Source organism: Salminus brasiliensis, chromosome 1 (assembly GCF_030463535.1).
Source record: "Salminus brasiliensis chromosome 1, fSalBra1.hap2, whole genome shotgun sequence".
NCBI lineage: Eukaryota > Metazoa > Chordata > Actinopteri > Characiformes > Bryconidae > Salminus > Salminus brasiliensis.
This window is the reverse complement of record NC_132878.1, coordinates 9,152,286-9,166,809: the sequence shown is the minus strand read 5'-3', so window position 1 is coordinate 9,166,809 and position 14,524 is coordinate 9,152,286. Positions and strand designations below refer to the sequence as shown.

Genomic DNA, 14,524 nt, shown 5'->3' with positions numbered 1-14,524 from the left:
CCTTGCTGACACAGACGTGTAAAGGCACACACACACAGCTCGTTTAGTCTCTGTATAGAAGTATTGACAGTAGAATAGGACTCTCTGGAGCAGATAAACATAAACCTGTTGGCACCATGCTGTCTAATGCCAGGCGTGGGCTAGAGGGGTATAAAGCTCCCTTGCATTGAGCTGTGGAGCAGTGGAACAACTGGAATTAAGATGCTGCTCCCTCCATCCAGTACGTTGGGGATGATGAGGTGCGGTGGTGATCATCCAACATCCTGACCTCACTAATGCTCTTGTCGCTAAATGTAGTCAGATCTCTTTTTTAATCTCCTTGACTTTGGAAGAAATGATGAATGAGCAAGTGTCCCAATACTTTTGTCAATATAACGTAGCTTCACGTCTCATTTTCTCAGATGCCCAAGACTTAAATAGCACTGTCAGCCTACAGATGTATCAGGTTCACTGATTCCCAGCCCAGTCCCAGGTGTGATTCACTAAAGGAGACTAATTGAATGATAATGGAGGGGAAGGTAATCGGGCTGTGAGCAGGTAGAAGAATATTTATTTTGTATTTGGGTCTTTGTGAGCCAGTGCTTAAGCCTTCATTCAAATGCATCGCTACCTCCCTGACCCTCTCTTCCCTTGTTCTTCCCTTGAGCACTAACACACACACACACACAGGCACGTGCCTTGCTTTCCCTTGCTAAGCAGTTCAGGCCGGCTCCTCTCGTGTCTGTGATATGCTCTGCTTAGGCTTTGATTGGTGGACATGTGTTTCATGTCTCTCTTTGGTTGGCGAGCGCTTCCGGACAGATTGCCATTTTAATGCTAATAGTAATGCTAATGCTAGTTCAGGAGGTCTCCCTCTCTCCCATTCTGCCTATGTACTTCTCCTTTCCCACTCCCCCTTCCTTTTCTCCATCACCGAAAATAAGCTAAAGTCAGGACAACTACAAATGAGGCAGTAACTGATTATTACAGAGTGTTTTATCTTTTACTTCTGCATCTCAGTTTGGTCAACAGTACATATTAATTTGAGCTTTATAAATATTAGTAAATGAGCTGCAGCTGCAGATCCCATTCTAAACCCATAGGCATTAATATGAGGTTGGTCCCCCTTTGCAGCTCTAACAGCAGCAGGTCTGGAGCTCTGCAGTTATTGAGGCAGCAGCAGAGCGTTGGAGACTTTTCTGCAGTCTGCTCTGAGCTCAGCACTCGGCCCTGACCCCGCTCTGTAACTTTACGTGGTCTTGCTGAGCTGCTGTGGTTCCTAAACGCCTCCACTGTTCAGTAATCCCACTCACAGCTGATGGAGGAAGATCTAGGAGGGAGGAAATTTCACCAGCTGACTGGTTGTTGTTGTTGCAGCGGTGTCTCCTATTACATACAGAACCACGCTGGAGTTCAGTGAGCTCTTTAGAACCACCCAGTCTTTCACTAATGTGTGTAAGAAAGGCAGACTGCATGGCTAGGAGCTTAATTTCACACACCTGTGGCAATGGGACTGAATGAAAGACCTGAATTCAGTGTTTAAGAGGTGTGTCCCAATACTTTTGCCCATAAAATGTATAAAACCGTGTACATTTAAGTGTCCAAGAAAGAAGGGAAAGGTAAATTCACTCAGAACTGTGTTTCTATGCAGTGTAACTTAACAGCTGGACCAAAAGCAAGGCCGAGCACTAGACTCTGCTTTGACTTTTCAGGAGGTCACAGAGGCTGTGCGTCAGCTCACTTCTGGACGAGCTCCGGGAATTGAAGAGCTGCTGCTGAAGTTTTTTAAAGCCTTCTGGGGAGTTGTTGTTTTGCAGGCCAGCTTTGACACCAGAATGCTTCAGATGAGTTGTCAGTGCGCTGTCCTCTCTTCTGCCAAAAAAGGATGACCTCTGCCTACTGAAGAACTGGCACCCTGTGTCGCTCCTCTGCACTGACTACAAGACCTTGTTCTGTTGCATTTGCAATAGACTAGAAAGGCATTCTGGGCATACATACAGACCAATTATATCGTGCACCTAAAAGATCCATTAATGACAACATGTTCTTGATAAGGGATATGATAGACTTTGGAAAATTGTCCTTAGGTTTGGGGCTGTCTTTTATGGTGGGTTCGACTGATGGACACGGGCACTTACCATATGATTAAAGTGGATGGAGGTTTTAAGTGTTGGGAGAGGTATTAGGCAGGGCTGTCCTTGCAGTTGAACCCCTCCTCTAGTCACTGAACAACAAGTTAATGGGTCTGCAGATTGAGAACAGTTAAATCAAGCTCAGTAGTAGACGGTAGTATCGGATACAGTAGTAATAGAGGGTATGCACATGGCAGGAGCCACTGCAGCCATGCCCACTAAGAGGGCAAAAAAGGCCGGCTATGTGGCAGCATTAGCATTCAGTGTGAATGCCACTTAAACACAGAAATGAGACAGATCTGTGGTGGGACTGACTGTACAGACAGATCCAGCAGAAATTCTGAGCTAAAAGCTCAAGAAAAGAAAAACACAAGGATTCAGCGACATGCTCAGTTCAGTAAAAAGACAAAGCCAATGAACCTGGAAGAGCCAGAGAGCCAGTCGACTGAGCCAGTCGAGACTTGAAGAGCCAGTCTACTAAATGAGCCTGAGAACTGTGGAAACTCCTAAGAGCATTCCCTCGACTCAGTGCTCTCAGATAAGAGGTTGTATCCTCTAAACAGGTGGGATTTGAGCCTCAGTTAGCTGGATGTTCCTGGCTACATAGCGGGCTACACAGCGATGTCCATAGACCACTGGTTCTTTGGTAATTTGGTTGGATCGCTGTCGATTCCAGCTGCCATTTTATTCCCGTTTTGGTCATTTACACCCTAATGTTGCCAATGTTTTGCCACTCAGTTCGACTCAAGGGGGCGTTACTGTTACTTCCTTAAACATGCTAAAACCTCTGCTACGTTACATTGAGGAAAGACTTGGGCTTTGTGGTGTGGCCCTAGTGGTAGTTGTCTTCCACCACATCCTGGTGGTGTATAGTGGGGTGGGATGGGGTTAAAGGTTCTAGGGTTAAGGCAAAGACCTGGGAAGGATTACCTGGAGAATGCCGTGCCAGGTTAAATAGATGGTCATAGTTGCGCCCCAGTTATCTCATAGAGCTTGAGTTCTGATCACCAGTAATCTCAAAATGTCTGCTGTCTGCACTGTGCTCCGTCCACCCAGGGAAGCCCTAGTAGATTGTTTCTGGGGTGGGCCACAGTGGCCAAGGGCTGCATTGTTGTATCTCCCTGTGTAAGAGGGTTAGGACAGGGACTGATTGACATCCGCTCACAACTGATAACCGCGTCGCTGTTTTACGCCTGCAGGCAGTGCAGCGGCTACTGTATAATCAACACCGGGGATGGATGTAGCCTGCGTTCTCCTCCAGGCTGCCACAGGCCACTTGGGCCTTGATAGACACCTGTTTTGTGTTTTTTCTGGAACACTGGATGGTTAGATGCTTAGGCTGTTTCATGGGTTTCCAGAACTCTGTCTGCATGGGTTTTTGTGAAACACCCTCCCAGTGATGTCCCATGTTTCTGCTACATTGAGAGTCAGCCCCCTTGAGGGTAGCATTAGTAAGGTCTGCCATTTGAGGAGGGGTTCGGCCAGGGTGACAGATAGGAAGGCAGCTGTGTGCCGTAGGTCAGTGCACCTGGATTCACAGGGGCGTCCACTCGAGGTGAGACCTGTCAGCCTTCATTATAGATGCAGGGCAGACGTATAGAGCGGTTAGAGCGCCGGGCTATCGATAACAGGGTTGTGGGTTCGATTCCCGGGCTTGGCAAGCTGCCACTGTTGGGCCCTTGAGCAAGGCCCTTTACCCTCTCTGCTCCCCGGGCGCTGGAGTTGGCTGCCCACCGCTCTGGGTGTGTGTACTCACTGCCCCTAGTGCACTAGTGTGTGTGTGTTCACTACCACAGATGGGTTAAATGCGGAGGACAAATTTCGCTGTACATACTACAGTGACCTTTACCTTTACCTTTTTTTACCTCGTGTGTGCAGCTGAATGCTTATGTCAGCACAGGGTGCACCTTAAAGTAGCTGAACTCACTTTCACATTTACAAGAGCGTCTGGATACTTTTGGACATATAATGTAGCTGACTGTGTGGATCTGCATGTGTGGGTTTGTAGGATTTGGGCATGGAGTCGACATCCCTGGATGACGTGCTGTACCGGTACGCCAGCTTCCGTAGCATGGTGGATCCCATCACTCACGACCTCATCATCAGCCTCGCTCGCTATGTGCACTGCCCCAAAGAGGTGAGACCACTCACACTCGTGCTCTCTGTGTTCCTCTGTCTTTCTGTCTTCTTCTCTGTCTTTGGATTGCTGGCTTCCTATGTGTCCTTCTTGCTATCATAGAGATTTCCCAGTCCTAACCAAGTGAATTGGGATCAGAGCTGATCCAGTCAAATTTTAATGGATCGGATATTGGCTATTTTAAGCCAGATTCAGTTCAGGTCTTAATTTTAAACACTGTGTTCTAGCCGATCATAATATCTGACCCTTTATAAAACTCTCACTGAAACGCTCTGTTTTACCAGCGGGAGAACCGGAACACCGCTCGCCTTTCTCTGTTTATAAATCAGCACTGAAGAACCCATTCAGAACCGAGTGGAGGCTAACGCTAATGCTAATACACACACAATCACACCCAGCACATTCACCCACTATAAAGCAGTTATTACACACCAGTAGACCAACACCAGATACCGGTCCAGAGTCTGTACCAGTACCCACACTCTAGACTGCAGTGAAGCTGATTGGTCAGGGAGGATTATAAGATATTAAACACAACAGTCATTTTTATTATTTTTTTTTATTATTTATATTTTTATCTGAAAGGTTATACAAATAGCATGGTTTTAATGTAGTGTTTATTAAACACTAACATTATTATTTATTTAATATCTATTTGTGAACAACACTAATTTGCCCCATGGCTTGTTAAAATTGTTGATTTTTTTTAGTAAATGCAAGTCAGACATTTCTGTTGTCTTTTCAAAACAATTGAAAAGTATAACAATTTATGTGATAATTTTATCTGCCTTCTGATTTCAAACTAATTTTATCATATTTTATTATCTGTACTTAGGGTTGCAGCTGTATACTGTCTTGGTATGAAAACTGATGGGGGGAAAAAATACAACCGAACAAAGACTCCCACCAATTTCTTACTATTTTCAGAATTTTAAAAACAGTCAATCAGTAATGGACACAATATTCAGCTAATTAGTCAATTAATTAAAATAATCATTAGCTGGAAACATAATGTGCAGCTTCCTTATGTATTTATTAGCTTATTTATTTATTTTATTATCAAAAGGGTGACTTTTTACATATACCTTAATAATAAAAAGGGATGCAGCGATTCTGAGACGGTTGTCGTACCATTAATTTTGCATACCGTTGCAACCCTAGTCCCACCGTAGGACATTATGTCACACTAAAGGACAGAAATGGTAGAGAATGTGAGGGGTACTAATTAAAATATGTGTATTTATACCTAAATAGAACTTCGGTAGAACCTGTATGGTAACGGGAAGCAGGCCAGAAGGTCTTGAAAAGCAGCACAGGATGCCATGTGAAGAGATTCAGATACAGCTGTATTCTAGAGCTGGCCAATATGATGATATTTGATTGTATTGTGATGAACTTTGTTATTGTGATAGACAGTAGGCTTTTCTAAGCATATGGAGGATATTATTAGAGCTTAATAAACACTGATCAGCTGCAGGTTTCCTTACTAACAGTGTAATTAGACTGGTTTATTAGCTGAAGAGCAGCAGATGTTGAGTAAAAATCACTGTATGCAGTTTGGGGGATTATCTGAATGTGTCTTTAAATATCGGGATGTGGTAATTTTACCATATCGACCAGCCCTAATGTACTGTAATGCTCTCTCACAGCACTGTGTTGTCTGTTCTGTCATGCTCGCGATGTGACAACAGATTTGGTGGCGTGTAAGTGTGTATTAACAGGCGCTGGTCAGGACAAATAAGCGGGTAAAATTGAGCTACATGAAATCAGTCCACCGGCCTCGGTTCATTAGGAGGAGTGTGAAGCGCAGAGCCACAGTGACAATAGAGATACAGCTATGCAGACATGGACTCTCTCACTCTCACTCTCTCACTACACTATATATAGATCCTCAGCATCAGCCTGAGGATCATGCACACACACACACACACACACATAGAGAGGCAAAGCAGCATGCAAAAAAATAAAGGATCAGTCAAGGAAAGGAAGGAAGGAAGAGAAAGAAAATGTATACACTTATAGTTTTACCCTCTCTCCCCACCACTATCAGACATAAACACACACACACACACACAAAGGATCTTTCATTCTGCATGGGGTCTGAAGTTAATAGGCAAGCTGCAAGTAATGAAGTCGCTGCATATTTATATTCACTCTGTGAGCATTATTCATTATGTGTACATGTGGGCGTGTGTGTGCATGTGTATGTGTGTGTTTATGTGTGTGTGTGTTCTTAATCAGTGTTTTTGATGTGGCACAGTGCCCTCTTCTGCAGGCTCTGTTGTGTCCCTTCACTGTGTTTGGCCGAGCTTTCAGTGGCTCATTGATTCTTAGAACAGAGACCCTCATGAATGGAAATGCAGCAGAGAAGAGAGGATGAAAGAGAGAGAGAGAGTGAGAGAGGGAGAGAGAGAGAGAGTTCTGGTCAGGCATTGGCAGGACACAGCCATCTGAGCTTAAACACACACACACACTCCCACACACAAATACAAACTGGTTTTTATATAGTATCCAGACTCGTGGTTGTATATGAATGTGTATGTAAGAGCCTTTGTCCTACATGTATTAGGGGTGTAACGGTACACCTTTCGGACCTCAGGGTTCGTTTACAAATCCGGTCCAGGGGGGGGAGGGAAAAGCAACAAACATCCAACAGACAGAAGACAGTTGTAGTTTTTTCCTCATATGGGAACATATATTTTTGAGCATTTAACAATCAGTAAAAGAGACGCTGCGTCTGACTATTTTAGATACTGGCATATAGGGTCAATTTCCCCAGACAGGGATTAGGCCTAGTCTTGGAGTAGCTGGTCTCTTCAATGGAAAGAGACCTTCCTTAAATGCCAGTTTTGGAAGCTTTTGTCTGTTTAACAGCAACAAAAAATGACCTCCTGAAGGATCTGAGCCGACTGACGGGTCTCAGACTGATGATTCCACTTGTCGACTTTCCGGGGGAAACCCTGATGTTGGACAGACAGTCCTGCAAGTCAGATCTGGACCTTGAATCCAGTTTTCTTGTCTAAAAACAAAAACAGACAAAACTGGAGATACATGGTTTTCATTGGAGAGCAGCGACATGCACGAGTACAGGTGCAGAATAGTAATATGTCACATATTATACAAACGGGATGGACACCAGCTTCTGGCATTGTTCCTGAGAATTGTTTGGGTCAGTAGATGTGTCTGGGTATGGAGACCTTCAGCATTCAAAGTCTTCATTCAGGATGCTGTGTAGTCCAGGACTAGGCTGAATCCCTGAATCTGAGAAATAAGCCCTATAATGTCAGGCTGTCATACGGATTTGTGTAATACTGAGACACACAGCAGCTTGTGTTTATGTGTAAAATAACCCCTCATAGTCGGTTTATTATTCTATTCAAGTTTAAACATTAAAAACTCATTAATAATCTAAATTAACTTAAGAAATGAGTCAACATTTAAATTATTCTCAGGTGAAAAGAAAAATGGTAGGTTTGGCAGAAATTTACAGCATCGCCCGCTCTGGAATACTAGTTTCTCATCTTCTACAGGCTTATTAGGTGACTGTGTCTTTCATTAATTATTAATAAATCTTAGATGTAAACAAATCAATAATCAAGATGATTAATTTAGATTCTGAAATGTAATATTTCAGATGAAAAAGTACATGTTGTACACAGTCTCTTTTTCCTGCTCATCAAACAGCTAATAGGTCTAAACCGCAAGACTGGCCTGGCCTGTAGAAATCACCAGGCAGATGCGTGGTCATCCTTTCCCGTGTTCTGACGGGTCCAGCAGAGACCTACAGAACATATATATTTAGAATTAGCCTGTAAATAAACTTTACTGCCTGAATTAGATCTGCCCAGATCATTGGAGAATGGTGGCCTATAGCTGTTGAATGAGAGAATTGCTGCAGACAGAGCTCGCATTTACGTCTGTTAGGATTCTCCTTCAGAAGTTCACAGTGTCTCCATACTTTAGACCTTTCTTTACTTTTCTGAAACATCGTAACTGCCAGCCCAACGTACCACCACCCCCTCGGCTTCTCAGCTCCATCTTACCTCAGCAGTGAACCACCAGCGCATGCGGTCATGTAGATTTTCTGTAGCAAGTGCGCCAGATATTCAGCCCCACTACAGTATACACACATATGTATTTAATATTTCACATTATTTATAATTCTTCCTTAAATGCCAGTTTTGGAAGCTTTTGTCTGTTTAACAGCAACAAAAAATGACCTCCTGAAAGATCTGAGCCGACTGACGGGTCTCAGACTGATGATTCGACTTGTCGACTTTCCGGGGGGAACCCTGATGTTGGACAGACAGTCCTGCAAGTTGCAGTTTGTTCCATCTAGTGTCGTATAACTTGTGAAATCTAGCTGCTCATTATGTCAATCAGTCTTTGTCCACCATGTGGACGCATCGTCAGAGGTCGTCAGATCTGGACCTTGAATCCAGTTTTCTTGTCTAAAAACAAAAAAAGACAAAACTGGAGATACATGGTTTTCATTGGAGAGCAGCGACATGCACGAGTACAGGTGTAGAATAGTAATACGTCACATATTATACAATAAACCTAACCCTAACCTTTATCTTAAAGAGTTTGTGTCCTGAAAGTGTATGAAAACACACACACACACACATACACACACACAGTGTGATAGAGACCCCCATCCACACAACACATGAGTCACTCATCCTAGTTCTGCCTGGCTGGACTGCTACTGTTTTTGTTGGGATTAATGAACTGGACACACACACACACACCAAACCACACACACATGCAGAGGGATGAAAAGATGTTAGAGGCAGAGAGAGAGTGATTGGAAAGATGAGTAGGTAATTTGAGCCTGATCATTTGTCACATTGTGTGGGTGTGTTTGTGTGTTTGATCGCATGTACCCTCATAGAGTGTGTGTCTGTGTGTGTGTATGAGAGAGAGAGAGAGAGAGAGAGAGAGAGCACATTCTCCAAGAGAAGAAAAATTGAAAAAATAGCAGAGAGAATATGTGTGTGTGTGTGTGTGAGAGAGAGAGAGGGGGGGGGCAGTAGAGAGGTGGTGAAGATAATTAAAGAAGAGAAAATTGTGAAACGTGATCTCAAAGACCCTCACACACATGCGTACACACACACACACAGGACTCATAAAGTGTCACTGTCTAGCATCTATTTTAGCCCCTTCTGCACTAGTGAACACAGGAAGAGGCCGATGGTGATGAAGAGGCATATCTGGAGCTTTGAATTCCTACAATTCAACATTAATATTCCACTGATCTGTTGATTGATGTCTGTGCTGATCTACTGAGTATTGATTAAAAACCCCATCAATAAATCACTAATATTTGCCTTATGAGGGCTTTATTGACAGGATGACTGCCATAATATATGTATGTAAATGTTTGTGGACTCTCCTTCTAATGAATGCACACACACTCACACAGCTTTAGCTTTAGTCTAGTTCCTGTAGAGAAGTACTGCCAATAGAATAGGACAAATAAACATGAACCTATTGGCACTATGCTGCCGAATGCCAGGCGTGGGCTAGAGGGGTATAAAGCCCCCCAGCAGTGAAACTGACTGTGTTCTCTGGAATGATGGATGGTGCTCCATCTAGTACTTTTGGGATGAGTTGGGGAGTTGGGGATAAGGTGGGGTGGTGATCATCATCATCTAACATCCTGACCTCACTAACGCTCTTGTTGCTGAATGCAATAAAATCCTTACAGCAATGCTCTTCCAAAATCTAGTAGAAAGCCTTCTTCTCTGGACAGTAGAGACAGTTCCTCCAACAAAAGCAGGCCTTACTGCGAATGCTTTGGGGCTCTTAGACTCCATTCGTTTCAGACACCCCACAGTGAGAGACAGGTGAGACAATCGGTAATCAATAAAGCTCCTGATCGGCAGACAGACACCCCACAGCTCCCTGGACCAGCAGAGCTCATGCTGGGAGGCTTTGCAGTGAGGGCAGTGGTGACAGGAGAACCCGAGCTTAAAGTGATTAGAGTCTTCATGGATGAGCTTATGTGCAGAGAGTAAGAGTATATATGTGTGTGTGGGTGTATGTGCGTGTGTGTGGGTGGGGGGGGGATGAATGTGGTAGTGCATAAATCTAATTGGTTACTTTTAACACTCTCTCTCTCTCATAGGAGGGCAGTTCTCTGAGTGCCATGGAGAAGGTGTGTCGTCAGCTGACGTACCACTTGAGCCCTCATCCACGCTGGAAGCGGCAGGGGCTTCTAAAAGGCAAACCCCAGACCAGGTGAGTTCTGCCAGGTCAGAGGAGCATTCCCAGTGCTGAATGCAGAGTGCTAAAGACTTCATCAGGCTTCATCAGACCTGCTCCTTTCTGTTCTGCCTCTCCCTGTTCCTGAGCTGTCTAACACAGGCTCTTATCTGTGCGGTAGAGTGTTTCCCAACGGGTCCTGGAGTACCGCAGCTCAGCACATTTTAATGGTGCTTTTACCCACCCACAACAAGTGGCTTGTTTGTAGGTGTGATCAAAGAAAAAGCCGGGTAGTTGTTATGTTTTGGAGACTGTTGCCTGTTGAAGGGTTCTGGCTGTTTTTCACTGCTTTTACTGTTTCAGGGTTACCAGACTTCTGATATAATCAGAGGAGAGTCCATATAAAAAGCTGTGAAGACAGGTGGAGTCCTTTGTTGTAGAGATACCTGCATGTGGGGTAGATAAAACAACCTGAAAGATGCATTATTTAAGAAACCAGGCTACCTGCTTAGTAGCCAGACCAAAACTTGTAAATCATTCTTATATAGTCTAGTGTATGTCCCTGTTGTGCCACCAAATGGCATGTAGTGGTGCACCACAACAACCACAGGTCTGTAATTTGGGAGGTGGGGCCTCTACGAGCATCAGTGAGTCATGGGTGCCCATGTCCCTGTTGCCGGGAATTACTGGCTGAACCTCCCTAGTGCTTAATGCAGTGCTCCAGGTGGACGGTCATTTCCAGGTGAGAGTACGCTGTGCTTCAGGGCTCTGAGGGGCTCAGCAGTCTAATGTCCTGCCACTATGACCCGGGGGTCGCGAGTTTGAATCCCGAGCCTTGCTGCTTTGCCATCAGCAGCCAGGGTCCGGGAAAACATAATTGGCCAGGCTTTCTCCAGGTGAGTAGATGGCGCTCTCTCCCCTGGCACGGGCTTCTGTTGGTGGGTGCAGAGGAGCTGTGGATTTTTGGATTGTGGATTGGCTGGCTTCCAATGTTTCGGAGGAGACATGTGTTAAGTCTCTACCCTCCTAGTTTCGGGAGCATTGCTAGTGGTAGGGGAGCTACGAACAGGGGGTTAGTACCAAATTCAGCAAGAAAGGGGAAAAATCTGATAAACAAATATATATATATATATATATATATATATATATATATATATATATATATATATATATATATATATATATATGATTGTAAGGCATCCTTGGGTGTTAGAAAGCACTTTAGCTGTTATGGCTAATCTGTATATATAATTAAAAGCCTAGCCTTGCATGACTGCAAATAACTACCTGAGGGGCCTTAGCAAGAGTGTGGACAGACCCACCTATAAGGACTCTACTTCCACTCTGGAAGGGCTTTCTTTAACTGATTAGTTGGATCAGGTGTGTTAGACCAGGGAAGGCATCAAAACACCAAAGGCAGGGGTCCTCCAAGTTAAAGGCAGGGAACCGTTGGTATAGTGCTATAAAAGTGCCTGTGTCCACCCAGCTGGATCTCCTCTTAAGTGCTGATGTGCTGTTCTCCTCAGCCCAGGCTGAATTGACATCCCTCCCACACTGAAAAACAAGTCATCATGGAGAAACTTAATTACCTTGGCAACTTGAGAGATTATGATGTATGTTCACAGCAGGCTACCTCAAAGTGCATCGACAACTCAGCACCCACAAGAGACAGCTTGGCAGCAACAGGCAGAGTTGCCAGACTGAGAGCTTCAATAATTACCCACGATCCTGTACTGTTATTAATGAAGAAGTGCGAGGTGTACTGGCAGCAGGGTAAATGTTATAAAGGTCTTGTCTGACTTTGACTCTGAGTAACACCATCTACTAGGGATAGCATGTCGGTATTGATGGGTATGGCTACCTCGAACAATATCAGCAAAAAAAAAAAAACTGTGTCAGATATCAGCTGGACAAAGATAATGAACCAGAGTGGGTCCAGTAACAAATCTATTCTGACATAACACATGATTACACTGAGCAAAACAGTGTTTCCTAACAGTTAGGCTGAAACATCATATTCGCTGTTTCTGGATCAAGCTAACATCAGCTAGAGAAGTTACATCTAGCTAACATAAACCAAAGTAATTAACATGTAAATACAATCAGCTAGCAAGTAGTTAACATCTAACTAACATCTTCTAGAGTAGGTATCAGTAGCTTTAAACTAGAGTAGTTAACATCTAGCCAGCTTCAGCTTTAGAGTAGTTAACGCCTAGCTAACATCAGCTAGAGTAGTAAACATCTAAGAAACATCAGCTAGAGTAGTAAACATCTAAGAAACATCAGCTAGAGTAGTTAACATCTAGCTAACATCAGCTAGAGTAGTAAACATCTAACAAACATCAGCTAGAGTAGTTAACATCTAACTAACATCAGCTAGAGTAGTTCACATCTAACAAACATCAGCTAGAGTAGTAAACATCTACCATCAGCTAGAGTAGTTCACATCTAACAAACATCAGCTATGGTAGTTCACATCTAACTAACATCAGCTAGAGTAGTAAACATCTACCATCAGCTAGAGTAGTTAACATCTAACAAACATCAGCTAGAGTAGTAAACATCTAACTAACACCAGCTAGAGTAGTTAACATCTAACAAACATCAGCTAGAGTAGTAAACATCTAACAAACATCAGCTAGAGTAGTAAACATCTAACTAACATCAGCTAGAGTAGTAAACATCTAACAAACATCAGCTAGAGTAGTTAACATCTAACTAACATAAGCTAGAGTAGTAAACATCTAAGAAACATCAGCCAGAGTAGTTAACATCTAGCTAACATCAGCTAGAGTAGTTCACATCTAAGAAACATCAGCTAGAGTAGTTAGCATCTACCATCAGCTAGAGTAGTTAACATATAACAAACATCAGCTAGAGTAGTAAACATCTAACAAACATCAGCTAGAGTAGTTAACATCTAACTAACATAAGCTAGAGTAGTAAAAATTTAGAAACATCAGCCAGAGTAGTTAACATCTAACTAACATCAGCTAGAGTAGTTAACATATAACAAACATCAGCTAGAGTAGTAAACATCTAACTATCATCAGCTAGAGTAGTAAACATCTACCATCAGCTAGAGTAGTTAACACCTAACAAACATCAGCTAGAGTAGTAAACATCTAACTAACATCAGCTAGAGTAGTAAACATCTAACTAACATCAGCTAGAGTAGTTCACATCTAACTAACATCAGCTAGAGTAGTAAACATCTAACTAACATCAGCTAGAGTAGTTCACATCTAACTAACATCAGCTAGAGTAGTAAACATCTAACTATCATCAGCTAGAGTAGTAAACATCTACCATCAGCTAGAGTAGTAAACATCTAACTAACATCAGCTAGAGTAGTAAACATCTAACTAACATCAGCTAGAGTAGTTCACATCAAGTGAAAAGTTTAGAACACCCCAAAGAAGTATTTATTTTTAATTTGTTTAATTATTTAATCTTTTTTTTTTTTTACATATTTAAACATCTGGACGATTGCTCTTCATGTGAACAGCACTGAGAGATGGAGTCGTATGACTGAACTCCTGCAGCTGAAGAAACGTCTTTAAACATCTGTAAAATATTCAGAGAATTAATAGAACAGCAGTGGCATTAAGGAGTGAGTGAGCAGAGGGGTTTCATTTCCTCATCTAAAACTCTACCAATTACTGAAAAACACAGTAGCTATCATACACAACATTAAACCCAAGACACACACACACACACACACACACACACACACACACAGCAGCCTCTTAAGACTGTGTCAGTTATTTATGCCTTCAGCTGTCTTCTCTCTCTTGTAGAGGGTTTTTAATGTAATTACGCATTAAGCCTTTTCTCCTGCGTTAACTTCTTCATCCTTCATTCCTCTCATTCTTCTCACAGAATACCAATCCGCTTTTACTTGTGTTGATTTAACTGATCTATATTTGGACGCAGTACATGCCGTGTGTGTGTGTGTATGTGTGTGTGTGTCTGTGGGAAGCTGCAGTCTTTTTATAGCCGTCAGCAACTGAGTTTTATCAGTTGGACTCTTCTGTGTTTGTGTGTGTTTCCCCTAAGCTTAGCTGGA

At 43.1% G+C, this 14,524-nt stretch overlaps 1 protein-coding gene across 1 annotated transcript in view; it reads left to right on the top strand.

Annotated features, from left to right (window-relative positions):
- The window catches only part of LOC140572487 (leucine-rich repeat-containing protein 75A-like), a 34,770-nt gene that overhangs the window by 5,691 nt on the left and 14,555 nt on the right, over positions 1-14,524 (top strand). The window contains exons 3-4 of the mRNA XM_072692759.1: positions 4,120-4,248; positions 10,379-10,491. Coding sequence (XP_072548860.1) covers positions 4,120-4,248; positions 10,379-10,491 — 242 coding nt within the window. The remainder of the gene's footprint in view (positions 1-4,119; positions 4,249-10,378; positions 10,492-14,524) is intronic.